Source organism: Eucyclogobius newberryi, unplaced genomic scaffold, assembly GCF_026437365.1.
Source record: "Eucyclogobius newberryi isolate DKJ021-1_F unplaced genomic scaffold, fEucNew1.0.hap1 SCAF_4, whole genome shotgun sequence".
NCBI lineage: Eukaryota > Metazoa > Chordata > Actinopteri > Gobiiformes > Gobiidae > Eucyclogobius > Eucyclogobius newberryi.
In genome coordinates this window covers 23,855,789-23,876,828 of record NW_027316056.1, presented here as the reverse complement: position 1 = coordinate 23,876,828, position 21,040 = coordinate 23,855,789, and the positions used below count along the sequence as shown (strand labels likewise).

Here is a 21,040-nt window from a genome sequence, read left to right as displayed (position 1 = left end):
GGAAAAAAAAACGCTACAAAAAAAGTTGATAAAAATAAAATCAAGTCAGGTTGTAAACTTTCAAAAATAAACCGTCTAAGGTGATATTACTGCACTATTGTGATTCATTGTAGATACATTTCTACAGACATACCATTATTGGGAAACTTGCATCATATTAAGAGCATTTTTCCACAAACGTATTATGTAAATGGTGGCATTCGTCCTAAAGTACTATGAAACATAATATCATTACTCGATTTCATTATGAACACAATCCTGAGGCAGTTTCTCTTTGGCGCAAGTGTTTTGTAACTGCATGGTTTTATATTCTTCATGCAATTCCTTATGTTTTGATATCCTTCATTTTGCCCCTTGGTAAGGAAAGCACTGTAAATGAGAAGTGATTTAGAAGCTTATTAAAAGGGCCAAATGGAGAAAGTGTTATGCCAGGTCCGGGAGAGCATTTAGACTAAAGCTAAAGAGAGATTTGGTAGAATTTGCTGTTGAAGTGTCAGATTGCATATTAGGTGTTCTGGTTTATGTTTAATATCTCTGTAATGACGGAATTCATCCATGTGAAACAGAAACTGGCACAACGTTCAATGTCTCCTCTGTCAGGATAAACAAACATCACTGGCTTCAGAAAGAGAGGTCATTATTCAACCACAAAAAGGAGATTGTTCCCAACCAATAATGTTAAGGTTCAAAGCGAATTAGTTTCAAAGTTAGTTTGTTTATTTGACACAATATACATTAATCTTCCCAGGAGAGATGCATTGTACGAGTTTGTAGCTCAAGTGCTATTTTACACCTGTACTCTCTGGGCAGGCTGATGGGAGGAGTATATTGTACATGTTTTTAGTAGTGGAGGAAACCAAAATACCCAGAGGAAACCTTCGCAGACACAGAGAGAACGTGCAAACTCCACACAGAGAGGCCCCAAACCTTTGTGGATCTTAAGTTTGGATATTTCTTCCAAACGCAGTAAATCTCCAATAGATTCAAGAGTGTGAAGGCAACATATTCTTGAATTCCAGCTTCCTGTTCATTGGTTCAAAAGATCTGATATTTTGAAAAAACAATTATACTGTTCAATGTTGTCACGAATAGAAAAGTCTGATAGAATCCTTTATTTAAAGCCAGATATAATATTTAGTTTCAAATTGCTAATTGCTGTGAGCTTTTATCACTTTGAAACACATGGATTGATAGTAGAATGTAGAAACACTCAAACTATTTGTAGCAGCAAGAATTAATTAATTTAAAAAAGCAGTTTCCCAGCTCTTTCTGCAAATAGAATCTCATTCTGTGCCAAACACTAATCTTGTTAAAGCTGTATTCTGGAAATTATGACTTGCTTTGCCTGACCAACACAGTAATGCAATAAATGTTCACTGTATTATTATAAATACAATAACATAGAATGAAACGCTGCCTTAAATTTAAATTCTTTATTACGGTGAACACGCATTTACAGTCATTTTGCATCCGACTAAGTTTGTAATCATTTCAAGCATTTTCCGTCACTTTGGTCCATGTGAGCGACGCTTTTTCCAATCAATCCAAACACAACATCTTTTTACGGCTCAAATTTGAAAGGCGTTTCATCTCTGGCCCGCACAGGTTCAGCAGCATCAGACGACAAAACGTGATCAACCAGTGTCGGCCTAATTACATCGGCCTAATTTCCTCTTCTGATGAACTCATCTAATTTAAACATATTCTCCACCACTATGAAGGAAACTAAAGCCTGCCCGCAGCTTTCATACCACTCTGCCGCGGTGTGCGCCACATGGAAGATACTATTAATTGTCTGATTCAATCTCCCACTGTTACATCTGACGCTTCAGCAGCACTCGCATCACGTCAGTCAGGCCCAGAGCCACAGAGCCCCGCAGACTATATGAAGTCTAGACTACGTGTTCAAAAAGCCACAAAGGATGAACAAACACTGCTAGATAACACTGCACAATGCAATGATACACTGTAAAAGCATTTGTATTGTGTTTGGTGATGATGAGGTGCAGTTTTTAACTGTTAATAATGACTTCTGGTCCACACATCTGCATGTGACGGCACCAAACACTGCCCTGATGATACGTTCTAGCAATGATTAAAAACCCTTTGTAGTTAACTTTATGTTTGTTAAAATCACTGTTCAACGTTCATGTCCAAGCTTAAAACTGCTTCTTCTTTAATTTTACTTGTGCTTTTGATGGTGTTTTACTTTGCACAAAATGTTTTAGAGTTTCAAACTGATATCTTGTATTGAACACGGGTCTTAATACTTTTATGCATTACATTATGTTTATTTAGTTAGTGAGCCAGCCTTTATTTGACCTTTATAAATCCTCTGACCTGACAAGGGGTTTCACTATTTCAAATTTGAGTGTGATCATTCTTGTGAATTGTGATTAAAAAAACATCATGATTCTACAATTATTAGTTATATCTTGCAACTCTATTGTGAGGATTATTCATAAACTATTATTCACAATTATTGAGACTCTCACTCTTCAAATCTTACATTTTCTTTCACTCACGTGGTCTGACATGTTAAATTTGTGCTCGGCTTTTCTTTCTGAAAGCCAACATTAATTTAAATGTGATAAAAAGTGATTTAACATTAAGGCATATTTTGGCCTATATATTGAACAAAAAATACTTCTTTATTATTTTGTGCTTCTTACACTTATATTGTGACCTGAATATCCATGATAACAGATGAATGTAATAATGGTGCGGACTATAATAAACAGTATGAACCACACACACGTGTCAGAGAGGACAATGTAGAGGAGGTTTAGGGGAAAGAGCCCATTTAACGTCACCTTTGCTCCTGCAAGTTAATGGAAATCTCCCTCACAAGGACTTGATTAAGCTCGTTAGCACAGCTGCGAGCACAGGTAATTAATCACTGACACATGGCAGAGCCGCGTGTTGATTGGCCCACAGCCCGACAATTCAAACAAGCCAGGGAACCAATTAGATGTGACCCTGGCAGGTGCCTGACGTGAAGGCTGTGGGAGTCTGCGGCTTTAGCAATGGAAGAGTAGATGCATACAATTAAAAGTCACTTCAACTTCAACGTCAACTTCAAATACATGAATACTTGAATTATACGTCAGAATATACTTTTCATGGTGATCAGATTTCTGTGACTGCTCCTTGTTTTTACCAGCACAGAGACATATGCTAATGTATTGGTGTATTTATTATGTATGTTAACAGCAATACATTTGATCATCTTATGCTTCCTCTGCTTTCATTCACACTTAAATGTGTTCTTGGTGCTGTTGTCCAAGCACAAATGAGCTAGAGATGAACTCTTGACGGTGTCACCAGTTGGCCTGTGTCCTCTGCCTTTTCTCTTGTATCCTGCTCGCTTTCTAACGCACAACCTTTTCTATTTAGCCTCCTCACTAACAAGCACATAGATGTGAGCGAGCAGTCTGAAGTCAAGCGCAATGTGCAGTGAGACATGGGGTTCAAAACCTTGTCACGGCGCGTCACAGCTTCCCAACTGTGCCATTTCAATTTCTCCGGAGGTATAATTAACAATAGTATTAGCTGCTCACATTTGTGGGCGGTGAATAAACCATTGCACATACAATAAACGCTTTGGAAATGATATTCTAATCTCTTAAATATGTTGGTGTGGTGTGAACTATCAATAATTTTAGAGAAAAACTACACTCCTCTTTTCTCCAATATAAAGAAAGAGCTCAAATAATGGAGTTTTTCCCCATACTTAAGTCAAGGGATTGAAACTATTAAAAAAAAATGTTTGCCAGTATTTCTTCATTCCAGACCCTCACAATTTCCATCCCAAACCAGCTGTTTGATGAGTGGAATAAAATAATCTTAAAATTTGAATGGCCAGGCAAAAAACCTTGAATCCAATTGAAAACTCTACAAGTCTCAAAAGAAAAAGTTTGAGGTTGAAGTTTAGCTTGTCTGAAAAATGACTACAATCAGAGCGTTGCTGTACTGGTGTGACCCAGAATATGAAGCTCAAAGGAAAAATATTGAGTTTAATGTTGTTCCTGTACAAGCCTTATGGCAGATGACAAACAGTTGAGTCATTTAGAGGAAGTTAAGAATCCCTGGGTAAAATCTGTGCTTATGACATGGAAGGAGCTGATCAAAACATACAAACTAAACTAAGATGTAGACAGAGAACTTGTTGTCTTATGCCCACGGTTTTGTACCAAATATAACTGACCTGAGATTCTAGGTCTATATTACAAACGATTTAAAAGTTTTTCCACAGATTTTAAAATATAATAAAATGAAAAGCTTTGACGTGTTGAAAGAATCCTTTGACTTGGAGTAAGGAGTTATTAAACGACCATTGTAACCCTCTGACTGAAATCTTTATCAAGACTTACAAATCAGAACTTTCAAGGGGAACAATATTTAAAATTTGTAATCTGGACAGCTACTCTATTAAATATATTAAAAACAAATGGTAACGAAAAGATAATCTTGCGTTGACAGATTAAGAGTGACAAAATGTATGTACTTCTTAGTGAAGGACCTCAAAATAGTTGGAATAATGTGTCCCGTGCTTTCAGACAAACCACCATATTCACATTGCACTGCAGACTGTATTTTGACGTTGCCATCCCTCTCGATTTTAGAACCCAAAACTCCTGCCATGGACACAATAAATGGATACCTCTGAAGAATACTTTTGGAGGCAGGAGAAAAGGTCATCACAAAGAAAAGGCTGACGACACAAACTTCACCAACGATCATGGAGTGGACTGACATTGTAACAGACGTCAGAGAAATGGGAAAAAATATGTGTAAGTTGGAAATGGACAATTTGACCAACTTTTGGAGCAAATGGACTTTTTATTTTGATTTGATTGTGCCATGAGTGTTTGGTTTATAATTGTCTAGTTGATGTCTATTTGAAATGTTGCTCTTGGTTCATGTTCTGTGTCTATTCTATGTTTTATGTTTTATCTTCTTATTTTTGGGGGGTAAAAAGGAAATTATATTCTCAGATCAATAACCTTTAAAAAAAAAATGGTTTCTGTCAACTAACGCAGGGCAGTCGGAGCAGATATGGGGGCATCCGGGGCCACACTGGATCCATCAAATGGCTTTTTCAATAGCTTTTCTTTCGCTGACTTATAACGGGCAGAGAAGGTTATCGCACTAGAACTGATAACTTAACATTGAGTGTAGCACAATGACTACACACACGTTCAGACACTTACAAGCCATGTTTCAGTTGTTTCTTCGAGTCCAATATGTTTGACCTGTATGCTAATCAGAAATGATAATCGTTGGTTAGCATTTGATACAAAACCAGCTACAAAAATGTGCGTTTTAAAATGCAGCTGTTCTTTTGCACAATGTAATTTGCTGTATAAACGTCAGCACAGTTGACAGTAAAGATTGGGACTGTTCTGATTTTCATGCGTATTTCCTTTGGAGTTTATGTTTGTTTACATTCTGCACATTCTTCTCGTGCCTTTTCTTCCTGACATTGTTCACACTTTCATCCCTGTCTGGTGCCCACAGTTGATCCTATCACGGGTGGAGTGTGGCAACATGGTTTTAAAGATATCAGAGGTGTACCAAGAGAGAAAAAATCAATCAGACTTTCTTTTTCATCACCCATTCCTTTTTCTCTGTTGCAAAAGCCAATACTCCTTTGGCTTTTACTCGCATTTACCGCATTCTCAGTTTTTCTCTAAATGTTATTGAACAGTTGACCTTGATGTCAGAACGTGACTACGAGTGGGTTTAAGATTGTAGAATGTGAAGATGTCGTACTTCCACATGGGGGCCAGGGCCAGTTTCTCCTATAAATAACATTGTACTTTGCCATGAAATTCACAAATGCTGAACTTGAGACTGTGCCCTAGAACTCACTACATTACAACAAAATCCTGCATTTTAACCATATCTCTTTCAGTTTCATCTGTGTTAACTATTATTGACCGATAGCCTGCCATCTCTGTTCTTTTGCTCAGATGTCCACTCATATTTTCTCCTTCTCCTCCATTTGTGGCACATGGCTCCTTCTGCAGCAGTAGTTTGTGAGTGACAGCAGTTGACCTGTCAAAAACGGGGAAGTGGGGAAGAAGAGCCCAAGTAAGCCAAAAGTGAGGGATCCATGCTGAGGGGGAGGAGTGAGGGATAGAGAAAGACATTTCTAATTCAAAGAGACATGCGGTGTTTCCGTGGCAACTCTGTTACCATAGAAACGCTCCGGCTAAAGATGCTATTAGTGTGAAAAAATATACGGCACTGTATACACACAAATATAGAAACATATGAGCCTGCATCCAACCGGATTCACGCACGCAAGTTTGCAGTTAATCTGATAACTGATAGTGATCACATTTGAGCAGTTACCTGACACAATGCACACTTAAGCACACATCCAGATAAGTTTTGAAATGGTCTGAAATAGATTTAAACGGGGGTGCACGGTGGCAAAGGCGGTTAGCGCTCTTGCCTCCCAAGAAGGAGATCATGGGTTCTCCGGCTTCCTCCCACCGTCCAAAGACATGCATGTGTTAGGTAAAAAATTGGTGACTCTAAATTAGCCCTAGTGAATGAATGTGAAAGTGAACTGTCTGTAATGTCTATGTCTCTGTGTTGGCCCTGCTACGAGTTGGCCACTGTCCAGGATGTACCCCACCTAAGGCCCGAAGTCACTGGGATAGGATCCAGTCACCCGCGACCCGGAAAGGGAACAAGCGATAGAAAATGGATGGATGGATAGATTTAAACGGCACATTTTCAGGAGTGTATAATCAATTCAAGCATTTTGAGCGTTATTTGCAATTGAGTGACAAGTTTAACAGCACAAATCAGATCGCCTGTTCCAACTGAGTCAGATCTTTATGTTTAGATTGTGTTAAAACTTCAGACAGAGCAGTGCCTCCCGTTAGCTTCACCCGCCACCGAACGCTGAGGACATCACGTGAAATGCATCAACAGCAGTGGACCATATGTACTTCACTGTGCTTATAATGAACTGGAACGTGTCTGTTTCCTCTGTGGTAGAGCTGGTCATTCAACATAATGAGGTCTTATTGCAACAACATAGTCAGAGCTTCATCAGAACAAAGCATATATAATAACATCACTAACTAAGACAAATACGTAAACCAGGCCAACAGCAGTTCAGGATTTAGATTCTCATAACAAGTTTAATCAATTCTGAACAATACAATCTTGAGGTAGTTCATATGACTAAAACATATCATGTGCAATACCGTCATATTCATGTGCAATTACTGTCATACTCACAAGCAATTAAGGCCATATTCATGTGCATATAACTGATGTGAATAAGAGTGTTTACTTACCATTAGTATTAGTATTATTTAGTCTTATGCTAGTTATTTTTACTTAACTTTATTTTATTATTATCTACTTTATTTTATTATTATTTTATTTTATTTTCATCTTTATCTTTTTATTTTTATTTTATTTTATTCATTTATGTTTCCTCCATTCCCTTAAGATATGAGAGGAGTTTTGTTAATAAGAGTTTGTTTTGTTTGAGAGTGTTTTTTTTTGTGGTTTTTTTAACTTCCTGTAATTTGTCTGTCCTTTAGTTATTATTCGTTTAGTTATTATTCGATTAATTGGTCAACTAAAATTTGTCGACTTCATTTATTAGGATTGAAAGGATTCAAATGGATCGCAGCAGAAATGGTAAAGCAGTTTGTTTTATGAGTAATGTGTGAGTTTAATCTGTCAGACTACAGCGATAATTCATAGTTGTGAGCGCTTTTGCCAGTGCCACGTGCCAGCTACAGTATAAGTAGACCAATCGAAGCAGTCTTTAGTGGACTGCAGCCCCTGTAGGCATGAACATTGGGACGGACACTCCTCTGTGGTCTGAACACAGTGTCCCACCATCTGGACAAAAGTGTCTGGCACCTTGAATGAGGACGAATGGCCTTTACGTCCTTTGTGCCATGCAGTATTCAGCTGTGAATTGTAATCCTACTACTGCGCTCTGACACCAGTATTTTAACGCCTCCTGTCTGTTTCCTTTGGTGGTCTCTGTCTTTCCTTGCCTTGTGTAGGGATTTTAGGTGCTCTTGTGTGCCAGACAAATTCCCCTCGGAGCAATAAAGGTTTCATTTCATTCATTCTAGATTATGGTTTATTATGTGGAGGGACTTAGGCAGTCACAGATGCTAATGGTTTGCAGCTTTGATAACAGGCAACTCATTTAGTGGAAAATGTATCATAATAATTCTTATTAAAAGACATATTTTTCTCCTGGGTGTTGGAAATCCCTAATCCTGTGAAAAGAGTCGCCATTTCTTGTAGTTATATAAAGGTAGTGGCTTTGATGGGAGACAATTTAAGCTTCGAGTCTCTGCTCGGGGAACCTTGTCTTACTTTGATGTAACAGAGAAAAAGAAAGAAGATTAAAGAGACCAATTGTGTGGAAATAAATTAGAGGACATAGAAATGCACAAAAAAAAGAGAACATGGCACAAAAAGCACCAAAAAAGTCAGAATATACTTATGTGACGTTATATAGTTTAACATAACGTCTGGCACCTCCGGCTGCTGAGTGAGAATCACAGGGGAAAACAACTGTGTCTTTGGTTTTATTTAAGAGTAAAAATATATAATACTTACACAGGCTATAATTTATTTTAATAGAGGCACAAGTAATTCACTTATTCAATTTAAGACTAATGAACTAACTGTGTCAGAGGGGGAATATTTTTGTGGAATGAACTTTTGATTGTCTTATATCTTCATGAATCATACATAAATGATGAATAATAAATATAGAAATCATACTTTTAAATCCATAAAAACACTTTACGTATGCAGTAGCTGACACTCTCTCCGATTTTCAGTGCAATTGCATTTTAAATCTCTTGGGCTAAAAATAGGAAGTTGAGAACCACAGATATTTAGTACTTGAGGTATAATGTGATATATTCATTTTAGAAGCCCATCATTGTCATTGTTTGGCTGCCTCAGCGACAGTTGAGGACTCAGTACAGTGCAGACTGACGTGTGATGGCTCGCTGGCCAAATGACAGTCTGTAATGGCACAAATGACAGTTTCCTCAGAATGACTGCATGCAGTCGTTTCCTCTCACTGTTGCTAAACAAACATGGTTTCAAGTGTACAGCTAATGTTGCAGTAACGCTCAGCAGGATGTCTCTGAGCTGAGTGGTGAGTGATGAAAATACAGCCAAGGCTTATTAGAGGTGGATGTGAAGGTGGCCCTTATAAAGATGACTTAATGTATGCCCACAACTCAAGCTCCCATCCACTGTCAACCATCTCACTCTCTCTATCAATCACTACCTTTACACAGCCGCATTCAGTCATTATCTATGTTTCAAAACAATACAAACAGTTAGTAACTGACAAATAGAGGCCAGACATAAATCTTGAATCTTCTAACTTTAAAGAATACAGTCAAACTAAAAGTGGTTGGAGTCCCAACATTTATCCTGCAATAATACAGCATTATTCTAGATTATTATATATTATGTATAACAGAACATACAACATACTTTATTGTCCCCTTGTGGAAATGTGTCTTGGATTGGTGTAGTAGTAAATACACACATCATAACATGTCACACTGATAAACACAATTAAGAAAGCACAGTTTCAGTTTTAGGCGTGGGATTTAGGAGCCTTATAGATGTAGGTAAAAAGAGTTTTTGTAGTGGTTGAGTCTGCAGTGGGAGACCCTATATCACCTCTGTGAGGTCAGAAGGTCACGCTCGGAGTGGAGGACGTAGGAGGCGTCAGACTCTATCCTCTGGGCCTGTCTGAGCACAGACTTCTCGTACAGAGCTCACAGATCGGGGTTGTCTCCTTCCTATGATTTTCATAGCGTTCTTTATTTGCAGCTGGAGTTTTGTTTTCCGCTGCACAGAGTTCTCGTACTTGGCTGTTATCTGACCAGGCTCTCCAGCACGGCCTGGTAAAACTGAAACAGAAACCATGATCTGACCTCATACAGTCTCAGTCGGGGCAGAAAATAAAGCTGCTGCTGAATCCGAGAGCGCAAACTGTCGACTTGAACACTCAACGTTAATGAACAGTCTACACGGAGTCCTAAATATCTGCAGGAGAGACTTGCTCCAAGTGTCGTGGATGACCACCACCTCTTTTGTCTTATTAACATTTAAGAGCACAAAGTATTCGGACAGGCCCAGGTCTTTCTGTTGTAGGCTCAATGTGGCTGTATCATTAGAGAGTTTGAGAACAACATTTCTATTGTGTTTATGTGAACAATCGTTAGAATACAAAGTAAACAGAACTGGAGAACTGACACATCCTTGGGGAGCACCAGTACTGCTCACTGTAGATTTTGAGAGAGTCTGATTAACTCTGACTTACTGCTGCCAATTCATAATTAGTTCAGTTCATCAGTTAGTACCGATGTGGTAAACCAGGTGGTCCTCCCCCGATTGCCAATTACAAAGAAATAAAGGGAAAGTTGAATGAAAATATTTTCTATTTGTGGCAAATAAAACATGGGATTGGGGTTATGCCACTTACTGCTTTACCAATGTTAGCGCTGGTCAAACTGCAACAAAAAGAAACTCCAATTAGAATTTAGGCTGAAAAACCAAACAAAAGCAAAATTCAGACCCACAAATAAAACTCGGAAAGTTTACGAAAAGAGACTGATAAAAGGTTTTTCCATTTCTATCCATACAGCGGGATGTAACATGTAGCAACGACGTCAAACTTCCACAACAGTTTTTTTCTTCCCATTTTATGTCGCTCCCATCTTGTTAAAGGGAAGTAATTGTGCCGTTGAAACTTCCAGTCCTCATCCAAACTGTCTGTGTGAACCTCGGCTCTCCTTTCTCCCTCGATTATCTCCGTCTCAACAAATGGAGTCCTGCTGATGAATGTAAATGACTGCCCTCCGCTGCTCCATGCAATTAGCACAAACTCAACCTTTCTGCTTGTTTGGGATTAAATACCCACAAGTCGTCCTCTCTCGCTCGCCCCCTCCACATTTAAAAGCTCAAGTTCAGCCTGACGCAAAACCCTGAAAACCACCACATTAAGTGACATTCTCCTCTCCGCTCTTCTTATCTTTTCATCTTGTATCGCGCAGTGGCTGTTTTCTTTTCATTTCTGGACAATGAAGCCCTTTATATCATGAAGAACGGTGTAGAAAAGCAAACACAGCCCTGTACGAGGGTCTTAAAACACAACGGAACGACGGTCTCGAATAAACCAAACATTCAAACAAGTGCAGAAAATGCCAAACCGCTGAGCTGCTAAAAAACGTTTTCGTGAACTATTATTGTGTAACATTGTTGACGTGTGTGAATGCCGGGAAGTGCCAGTGCCTTAACAATAACTTGCGTCAGTCTTATTATGTACGGCCCCCCGTGGCGAGAGCCCGATGTGTTTTCTAAGCAGCTCGGACGGCAACAGCACAAAGCAGCAGTCCATCACTCAGCCTCTTCAATGCCTCGCTCTAAAAGATCACGAGAACAAGTGCGTTGTCATTCATTGCCCACAAAACGGTAATAACATGTCGGTGTGTGTGTTTTGTGCAGACATAAAGCTGTTCTGCACCAGAGAAGAAACATAATTCACACAGGCACAAGAGGAAAGTCTGCCAAAGACGACTCGGGCGATCATATGTCATTCTGTGCCATATGGAATGATCCTTTTGTGTTTAATTATGTTAATAACGACTCAAATATAAACTGTACAGTCATGGAACACTTTTCTCCAAGGACATGGAATTTATGAGAATCTAATGGGAAGTTTTTATTGTTTTGGTCGTTTAGCCCACGACATTTGGAAGCTTCTTATGAAAACAGATCATCACAGGATTAGTTTACCTTTATTTTTATGAACTATGTAACTTTTCTCATGTAAGATCTGCCACCAGGCTTTATTCCATGCAGCTGTTATTGCTTTGCCTGGAATGTTCCACAGTGTGGCATTATCAAACCTATATTTATCTTGTATCATTAAGTCACATTTGTCTTTATTGCTCAAACAGTCATTTAACTTGGTTGTGCTACTTGCTTGCTTTCATGGAGATATAAGTTTAATGTCATATTGTAGAACATTCTGGGCTGAGCAATACTATCTCCATGGAGACAAGCAGGTGGTAAAAAAAGTTAGTGCACTTTTGATCATTTGGTCTCATGAATCTACATAAGCATAAAAAGAGGAGAAGAGACTCTGACAACCTGTTGTAACCGAGTGCAAGGCAGAGACGCCTCCCGAGATCTCCAAATTACTCACGCTGTCCACGCGCAGCAGCCACTGATAAAAAGAAATCATTAGACAAAAGGAAAGCCATGTGGGGAGAGGAGAAGCGCAGGGTCGGACGAGGATTTACAGCCCATTTGAAGGGCACCGAATGTACAAATGTATATAAAAGTCAAAAGAGAGCTCACAATGTTGGATTTATGGCGTGTGAAGAACTACATTTATAATAATAATTTAATAATAACTTTTATTTTTATAGCGCTTTTCAGGGACCCAAAGACGCTTAACATATACAAAAAAGGGGGGTATTTACAGACAGGGGGGGGGGGCAGCACGTACAATACACAATAATATACAGATCGAATGAACAAGACAGAAGAAGTAGAAAGAAAAAGATGGGGATGTAACAGGGGGTAGAAGAGTAGACAATTTATTTCAGAACTGTGCAAAAGGAGAGACAGAGACCGCAGAAGGATAAAAATAGATTGTAGACATGGAGTTGGAGAGGTTTAACACCTTTCTCGACCTTAACCTCATGGTTTGTGCCAAAAGGGGAACGTGACAGGAAAGATATTGGACCTCACACATGTACTCAAGGCCTTCTTCAATGGATGTACATGATATAACTTCTTGATTTTAAAAGGTGAAAAGGACAAAATGGTCAACATAGAAATCCCATGTAGTCCAAAGTTTATCAAATGTTCAACTGAAGTCCGAGGGTCAGTTTTTCCATTTGTCTAATATCTCTTATTATGTCAGTTTAGTCTTTGATCGTTGGTGTGGCTTGAGTCATTCATCTCCTTGTACAAATAATCTTCATATAATCACATCATTAATAAACTGCATCAGTGATTCAGGCTGAAGCACCTTCAGGCTCTGCCCCAGTGTGAGCCAAACCCACCTCTATACTAGACTCAACACCCCTATATATATATTATATATATATATATATATATATATATATATATATATATATATATATATATATATATATATATATCATTACAGTTCAGTGAGTTGGCGACACATACTCTTAGTAACTTAAAGTGGCTTTTATGGCACTTTACCAAATCCACTGCTGAACTTCTTTTATCTACACAAACGACAATGGTCCAGATGATGAACATGCAGTTCTTTTCAGACACTTTATTTCATCATAACAGCAATTTGTCCCAGGGTCATATTATGAGTACGTATGTCACAAGATCACATTCAAGTGTTTAAAGAAAGACTACATGATTTAACAATTCAATTACTGAGACCAGGACCAGACAAGAGTGAAATCTTTCATTTCCTTCCATTCCCATTGTCTGACACGTTACTGTTCCTCAGCTTGTGGCCGGCTTTATGAAATCAACCTTTCTGAATGAAAAGATAAAGTTAATGTGATAAAAACAATCTGATAAAATATTCTTTACATTTAGAGGTATTTTTGGACAATTTTTGGATATTGCTTCTAACTTTGTCACGATAATTATGTCGTTGTTGTTGTGAATATAGTGACCTACAATCACAATTATCGATTAACCTCATAATCGTGAGATCATTACTGCATCAAACACCACGAGGAAATCTGCAGGAAAATTGCATTTGAAAACCTTTTGTGATGTCTGTAGCGACGCATGACCTTGGTGTTGATGAAGGAAAAGTGTATATTCAATCCCGTTAATAGACTTTAAGGAAAATGAGCCTGGCGTACAGTTTTCTGTCAGCTGTCAGTGAAGACGCCTGGAGCCTTGAGTTACATGACAGTGCAGATTACACAGAGTTCTCTTGATTCTAGCCGTAAGAAACAGCTCCCTTCGCTGCTGCAGTCTGTAAATAACAAGGATGAACACAAAGCAGGAAAGTAGTAGAGATTTTGGCATAAGCACTTTGTATCAAGTCTTTACCTGTGATTTCAAAGGGTTAAATATGAGCCAAAGGGGTGAAACAGGCCGATCCATCACTGCCTGATCAGGAAGAGAGAAGAGCAAGCTCCAGCAGATTAGTTTTACTGCACGACGTTTGGGGGAAATAATCACCACAGCACCAAGCCTCCTGTTTTATGTTGCCATTAATAATAATAACTAAGTATTATTTCCATGATAATAGATTGCAGGAGCTAAAAATAAGATTAAATGAGAGGTAATTTGAGGAAATACTATCTTTCCAGAGAAATGATGTCCATGTTGCTGTAAAGCTAAACAGAGAAACTAATACTTACATTTCACTGCAACATTGTCACTTTGATTTATTCCTCTATCCAAATGTATTTAAATGCACACAAATACTCTGTTGTTCCCGGCTATATTAGCTTCACAATCTGTTGATCATCATAAGACCACCATAAATCCCTCTTCCATGACAACAAATATGAGCTCTGTGATTCATACAGGCCTGGGCTCATAAATCCACTTTGAGAGAAGACAAACGCAGAACAGCATCATCGATAGTTGAACCTACAATTGTCATTATATAATTTGTAGATTGAAGATAGGTTTGGTTTAATTAGAAATGAGGTAATAAACTTTATGATACCAAGATTGTTTTGAATATCATAAATCTAAAACAATCAAGCAGTTCTAAAACACCAAATTATTCATAGTTGTGTATTTTATCAAATAAACTAAAACTAATAAGAAAAAATTGCACGTATAGGTAATAGCAAATTAACACATTTAGTTTGGTTGGTGCATAATTCAAACAGACGTAGTGAGGATTACGGTGACTGAGCCGTGCAGAGTTGTTTCTCCCTGATGCGGGCGAGTTTCCTCTGGACTGAAGAGCTGAACAGGGCTAGTTTCCCCAGTGGCTTTGAAGGATGGGTCAAATCCAGAGGAAGAATGGGTCAAATCCGGAGGAAGGATGGGTCAAATCCAGAGCAAGGATGGGTCAAATCCAGAGGAAGGATGGGTCAAATGCAGAGGAAGGATGGGTCAAATGCAGAGGAAGGATGGGTCAAATCCAGAGGAAGGATGGGTCAAATCCAGAGGAAGGATGGGTCAAATGCAGAGGAAGGATGGGTCAAAGGCAGAGGAAGGATGGGTCAAAGGCAGAGGAAGGATGGGTCAAATGCAGAGGAAGGATGGGTCAAAGGCAGAGGAAGGATGGGTCAAATGCAGAGGAAGCATTTCCCTTCAAGGAATAATAAAGTAATAAAGTGTACCTTGATCTTGACAGTATCTAAATCTCTGCAATTCAACTGTTCCAATTCCAGTGTTTATAAGCCGTTTCAGAGAGCTTGTGTTAACATCATTATTCCGTTTATTTCAGATCTAACAGAGACACTGACTCTCTGCTGCCCCTCTCTCACGGCCTCAGTAAGTGACAGGTGGATTTAACCTATGGCAGTGAGGCGTGAACTCTTAAAAGAGACAGATACCTACAGTTATAAAGCGACAAGAGTCAGACTGAGTTTGCCTTTGTTCACACACTACATAGTTAGAAGAAAAACCTGCTGCAGTCTAAAAGGATTCAGTGCACTTTTGTTCCTGAGACAAGTTAATGAAGAACAGTGTGTTTTTGCTTGATTACAGACATTCACAAAATTGGAGGCTGGATAATGCAAATTAGATCATGTAATTTATTACAACTGCAAGAGAAAAATCAACTAAAGAAATTGTTGGTCAACTCAAGATTTCAAAACTAGTAATCATGAACAAACCCAAACTGCAACAAAGACTACAAGCTCCCAGGAGTCCACGCAAACATAACAAAACATGCTCCATTCAAACAGAACAGTACAGAAAACATTGCAATTAAATGTAAGATGGCAGAATGAATGAAAATGATTGACTAAGACACAATCGACCAATTAATTGACCAGGAACTAGTTGTAAAGAATTAAATAGGTGATTGCAGAGGTTGCAGAAGCATATTTTAAATGTACAATAACAAAATATGGCAATAACAAAACCTCAAAACTAAAGCTGTAACATTTTGGCTGATACAAACATGCTGTAAGTGCCTTTTTTACACTGAAAACAACTGCTGTAATCTCTCCAAACACAGGCAAAACACTGAAAGGCAGCTCACACACACACACACACACACACACACACACACACAAAAGCACATACATACAACTCCCGACAATGGATCTGGAAGACCTTATTAGTCTCTGGAGCCGGAGCTGAAGGTGAGGGCCAACTCTGGTCCCATTCTGCCAATACCAACACATGGCATGGACTGGAATAATGGACAAATGAAAGTGGGCAAAATGGCTCTTACAGTCATGGTGCCCAGTGATACAGCAGAGAAAATAGTTTGGCCTAAACATAGTGCTCTGAGACTCTGTGATGCAAGTGGAACAATGAGTCAACGACACGTGCTCAACGGTGTTTTTAAATGGAAACATAATTACTAAAGAACCAGAAATGAAGAGCGTAGTTTGCCAGACATATGAGCCTCCAGTAGAAAGGCTGAAGTGCACAATGGATTTGGTATAATTGCCAACTGATAGTACATGGACTCAGCAACCTGAAGGGAATCGAGTTATTAATACAAGAAAATCGTTCTATCGTTCTCACTATACTCAAGAAGCTCATGTGAACCAGGCAGATAAAGGGGAGTAAAAAAGGAGCAGTTTTTACTACTACAAGGCTGATTCTGAAATTAATAAAATAGTTGACTTATGGCAAACAAAAATGGAATTGTATTGAACCAAAATGTACTTACACAACAACTGAACAACATCCCTGCACATGGGGCTGGGGGAAACCACAATAAATATCAATTTGTGTGAAAGAACTGAATATGAATTTAGTATTTGGTGTATTGCCCTCCTGTGTCAAAAGCAGAAGATTATCATAAACTGCTCACACAAAAGGAAGCCTATATCTAGCAGCGGTGGTTGCCATGCCAACCCAGTCCTCTGCATTTACGCCCGCTTCCTTGTGCCTGACTATCTGAACAATCAAGCGGACAAAGGCTGAAAGTTTGGTGGAGGGAGTGGATGGTAAATGAGTGCGAACAGTAGAAAAACCGTGTTGAGCATCAAACCCTGCTCCAGCGTCTGTGGCGTCGTGTTCCCTCAGCACCACGTTCACATGCGTCTGAGCTTCTGATGCTCTGAGCCTGTGGTGACTGTACCGCATGTGATGTTCAACAAAATCCCTTCTTTTCATCCCACCCACAGAAATCGTGACATCTAATGCTCGTTACTTACTTCATTTATAGGCAGCCAGACATCTCTGGAGAAGAGCATTTCGACTGAGAGTGGCCCCAATTGTTCTGAGTCTCACAAGCATCGTGCCACAAGAAGCACATGTGATAAACACAGAATTGTCTTTGCTTATCTCAAATAATACATATATAAAATGTTTTTCTTCATGCAACTCAAGTCCATTATATACTGTACATTTTAGTACATTTTAACGGGCTTATTGAACTGGGTTGGTAAAATGCTCTGTAAGACGGCTCCACCTGAGACACAGTCAAGAGTAAGACCTTCTGTCCTTAGAGACAGAACTAATCTTCTTTGAGAAACACTCCTAATCCACTGTGTGACATCAAATGACTCCTGATCCTAAATAGAAATTGCTCTACAGAGATGCTTGTCTTATAAACAGTTTGTTTAATATTTATTCTGTCTTTAAAGTAAAGTAACCAGTAAAGTCAGGTTACTTGCCAAACTGTCCATCAATGTGTCTATTTTGCTAAAATAGTACATTGTTATAATAAGTATAATAGAAAACTATTAAAATGTGTACTTGTTTTTGTGCTAAGAATAACAAATATATTAATAAAACATGTGTCCTGACTCCTTTGTTTCACTGAAGATCTCAGATTGTCCTGGTTTGTGCCGTTTATAGCCCTGATCTCACAGTGAAGCTTTTGACTGGAGCATTATTGTGTCACTCGCTCAGTCTTTTCAGAGTTCAGCCGACACACTGACAGAGGCTTGGCTGTGACGTCAGGCGCTCGGGGAAGTCAATTAAACACAAAATCTGGATAGGAATAAAAAGCAGCTTGTGGGAAATTTTGAAAGAGATTTCCGTTTCCTAATTTGTTCAAATGAAGCACTAAATATTAAACATGACTTAAGCTCAGATATTGTAATGGAACATGTAATATGCCGTTCTTGTGTCGTCTGTGCAAGTTTGATCCTGTATGGAGCTCCTGCAGATGTGGTCACGCTCTCCCAGCATGCACCACACTGGCAGTGACGGTGGTGGTGAAGTCACAACTATCAAACTTTCTCTGAGCTTAAGAGATGGTGGAATAATTTTGCAAATGATCAAGAGCAGAAATAAGATGAACTGGATAGTAGTGAACCACGCCTTAAATTAATTAAGCTGCAAATTAATTTTTTTGTGTTTATTTAGGTCAATTTTGGGGGAATGATTTAACATTTGACTCATAACACATCAATAACTGTATTGAGGTTGTGTATTGGCGGTTGGTCTATTTATTTAACGAGTACTTTGAAGAGAAATGAGCCAAAAAGCTTCACAAAACACTGTTTTCATAATTGCCTGTTTCAAAATGTTTGTATTAGAAAAATAAAAGCACAAACTGAAGTTGAAGTGAATAAGCCTCTAACATATACAACAGCTTCACGTTAGTTAGAGCACAACATGTTTTAACTTTCATTTCAAGATCAGGTCATTTTAATTGTCTATTTTATATGTATAGGGCTCGACCGTAAGTTATATTTCTCACAAATATCTCACAGATTTAGGGCACAATCAGCGTAATCTATACTATTTAAAAGCACTCTCTTGCTAATGTTCAATCTGTTTTATTTTTTAAGATGTATTGTTCTTTACGGCTTAATTTAATGACATAAAATGATATCAAAAGCAGTAAATAAATGAACGATGCAGGTGCAGGAGCTCTATTGTAAGGGATGGATGTGCTGGATATTGGTATCGGCCGACACACTTCATATCGGACCCTCCCTAACTGTATCACAAATATCTGTATTGTATTGTGAAAGATTGCATCAAGTACAACATGGATAACTCTTGTCTCTTGTCTTACCTTTGCAGCCATGACCATCGCCGAGCCACCCCTGATGCCCAGGATGGGGATGTGCGTCTGCGCAGAGATGAAGTCCAGGATCTGCGCGATGGCCTCCTGGTCGGTGTCGTCCCCGAACACAACGCCTTGTAACGAATTCCTCGCCATCTGAGTGCAGATCTGGTTTATGATGCTTTTGGGGTCCGTTTCGTTCATTGTGACCAGTTCGACTTTGGGAGGATACGGGATGTGAAGGAAGTCCTCTTTTTCCAGCCCCGCCCCCAACGCTACTTCACTAGAGTTTCCCACCAGGATGACGGTGATACTGAGGGAGTTGATGAGTTTGGGGCTGATTGGCGGCAGTGGTGCTGAGCCGGGGGAAAAGGGAGGCGGGATGACCACTCTCTGATTGGGGCCTCCTCTCTGGCCCCCTTGTCCAGTGTGTGCTCCTCCGGGTCCAGGGCCTCCAGCTCTGCGACAGTGGCAGACGGGCAGCAGCAGGGCACACACCAGGAGCACAGAGAGGAAGAGGGAGAGCAGAGGCGGTTTCCTCCAGGACTGCTGCTGAAGAAGAGGAGGCTGAGAGGAGCGACCTGCAGAGGGGCACGGAGGGGAGCAGACCGAGCGCTTGTCCGGAAGATGGGAGGGAGACAAGTGGAGGCCGACAAGCATCGTGACAGAGTGTGGGAGCCGTCCCTAAAAGAGAAACGACAATGAAAAATACACGTCAGGAATTAGATTTTATGAAGGAATTAGATTTTAGGATTCATGAGAGAAGTAAACAATTTATTGATATATATGAAACGCCAATGTGATGGTAATAATTAGACTGGCTCGATATTATTACCGTATTTTCCGAACTATAAGTCGCACTGGAGTATAAGTCGCACCAGCCAAAAAATGCATAATGGAGAAGAAAAAAACATAAGTTGCATTGGAGTATGAGTATAAGTATATAAGTATAAATATAAGTACAAGTCGCACCCTGGCTAAAACTATGAAAAAAGGTGCGAATTATAGTCCAAAAAATACAGTATGTATACGTATTATTATGTACTGCAATATTGATATCATTGCAATAGTTCCTTTTTGACCTAATCCTTTCAGCTATTCAAAGAAATATGTTCACGCATTAGACAAAATCAAAATCAAAATTAAAGCCACGTTAGCGGCGATGATGGCTCTCGCCTCCCCGCGCGACCGCCTTCCCGCGCGACCGCCTTCCCGCCTGTCCAGAGGCAGGAAAATAAAGAGGAGGAACTACAAAAATGGAGTGAGACTACAAAATGAACCGGGCTACAGAGTGGAAACGCATCAACAATCCTACAATCTCCCTCCCTCTCCCTCTCGAGTTGTGGCAGAAAGAATAAAGCCTAAAGAATAAAGTCTGAAGAATAAAGTCTAAAGAATAAAGTCTAAAGAATAATAATTCTAATGCGGCACGAGAGGAAATGTCCCATCAAAATAAAAGCGGAAGAGGAAGTGAAGGCATTCATTGCGCCTCTGCTGGCCAATTGTGAAAATACACAATATCTGCAATGCACTTTTTTCATGGCGTCTCGAGGAGAATATAACCCATGAGTTTCAAACAAATCAGACAATGTTGAGTTTTTCACACAATGGGTAGGGGGCGCTATAGAGTAAATCTGTTACATGGGTATTTATTTCCAATCAGACCATTAAAACGCATTAGTGAGTGAAATATGAGCTCCGCAGATCAATTCCAATAGGCGTGACTTGTCCTTGAAAACACTGAAAATTAAGCCTTTTTTGAAGGCGTGTTACGCGGAGACCGTAAAGAATATCAACATTCTTTTGGATATTTATTCAATTTCAATGTCTTTAGATGCAAAAGGTGTTGTTTTGAGCTCGATCGGACAAAAA

General features: G+C 39.3%; 1 protein-coding gene across 8 annotated transcripts in view; it reads right to left on the bottom strand.

The window, feature by feature from the left end:
- Positions 1–21,040, bottom strand: part of grin2bb (glutamate receptor, ionotropic, N-methyl D-aspartate 2B, genome duplicate b) — a 77,009-nt gene that overhangs the window by 38,088 nt on the left and 17,881 nt on the right. For all 8 annotated transcript variants that reach the window (XM_072463958.1, XM_072463957.1, XM_072463956.1 and 5 more), the window contains exon 3: positions 19,178–19,852. In XM_072463958.1, coding sequence (XP_072320059.1) covers positions 19,178–19,852 — 675 coding nt within the window. The remainder of the gene's footprint in view (positions 1–19,177; positions 19,853–21,040) is intronic.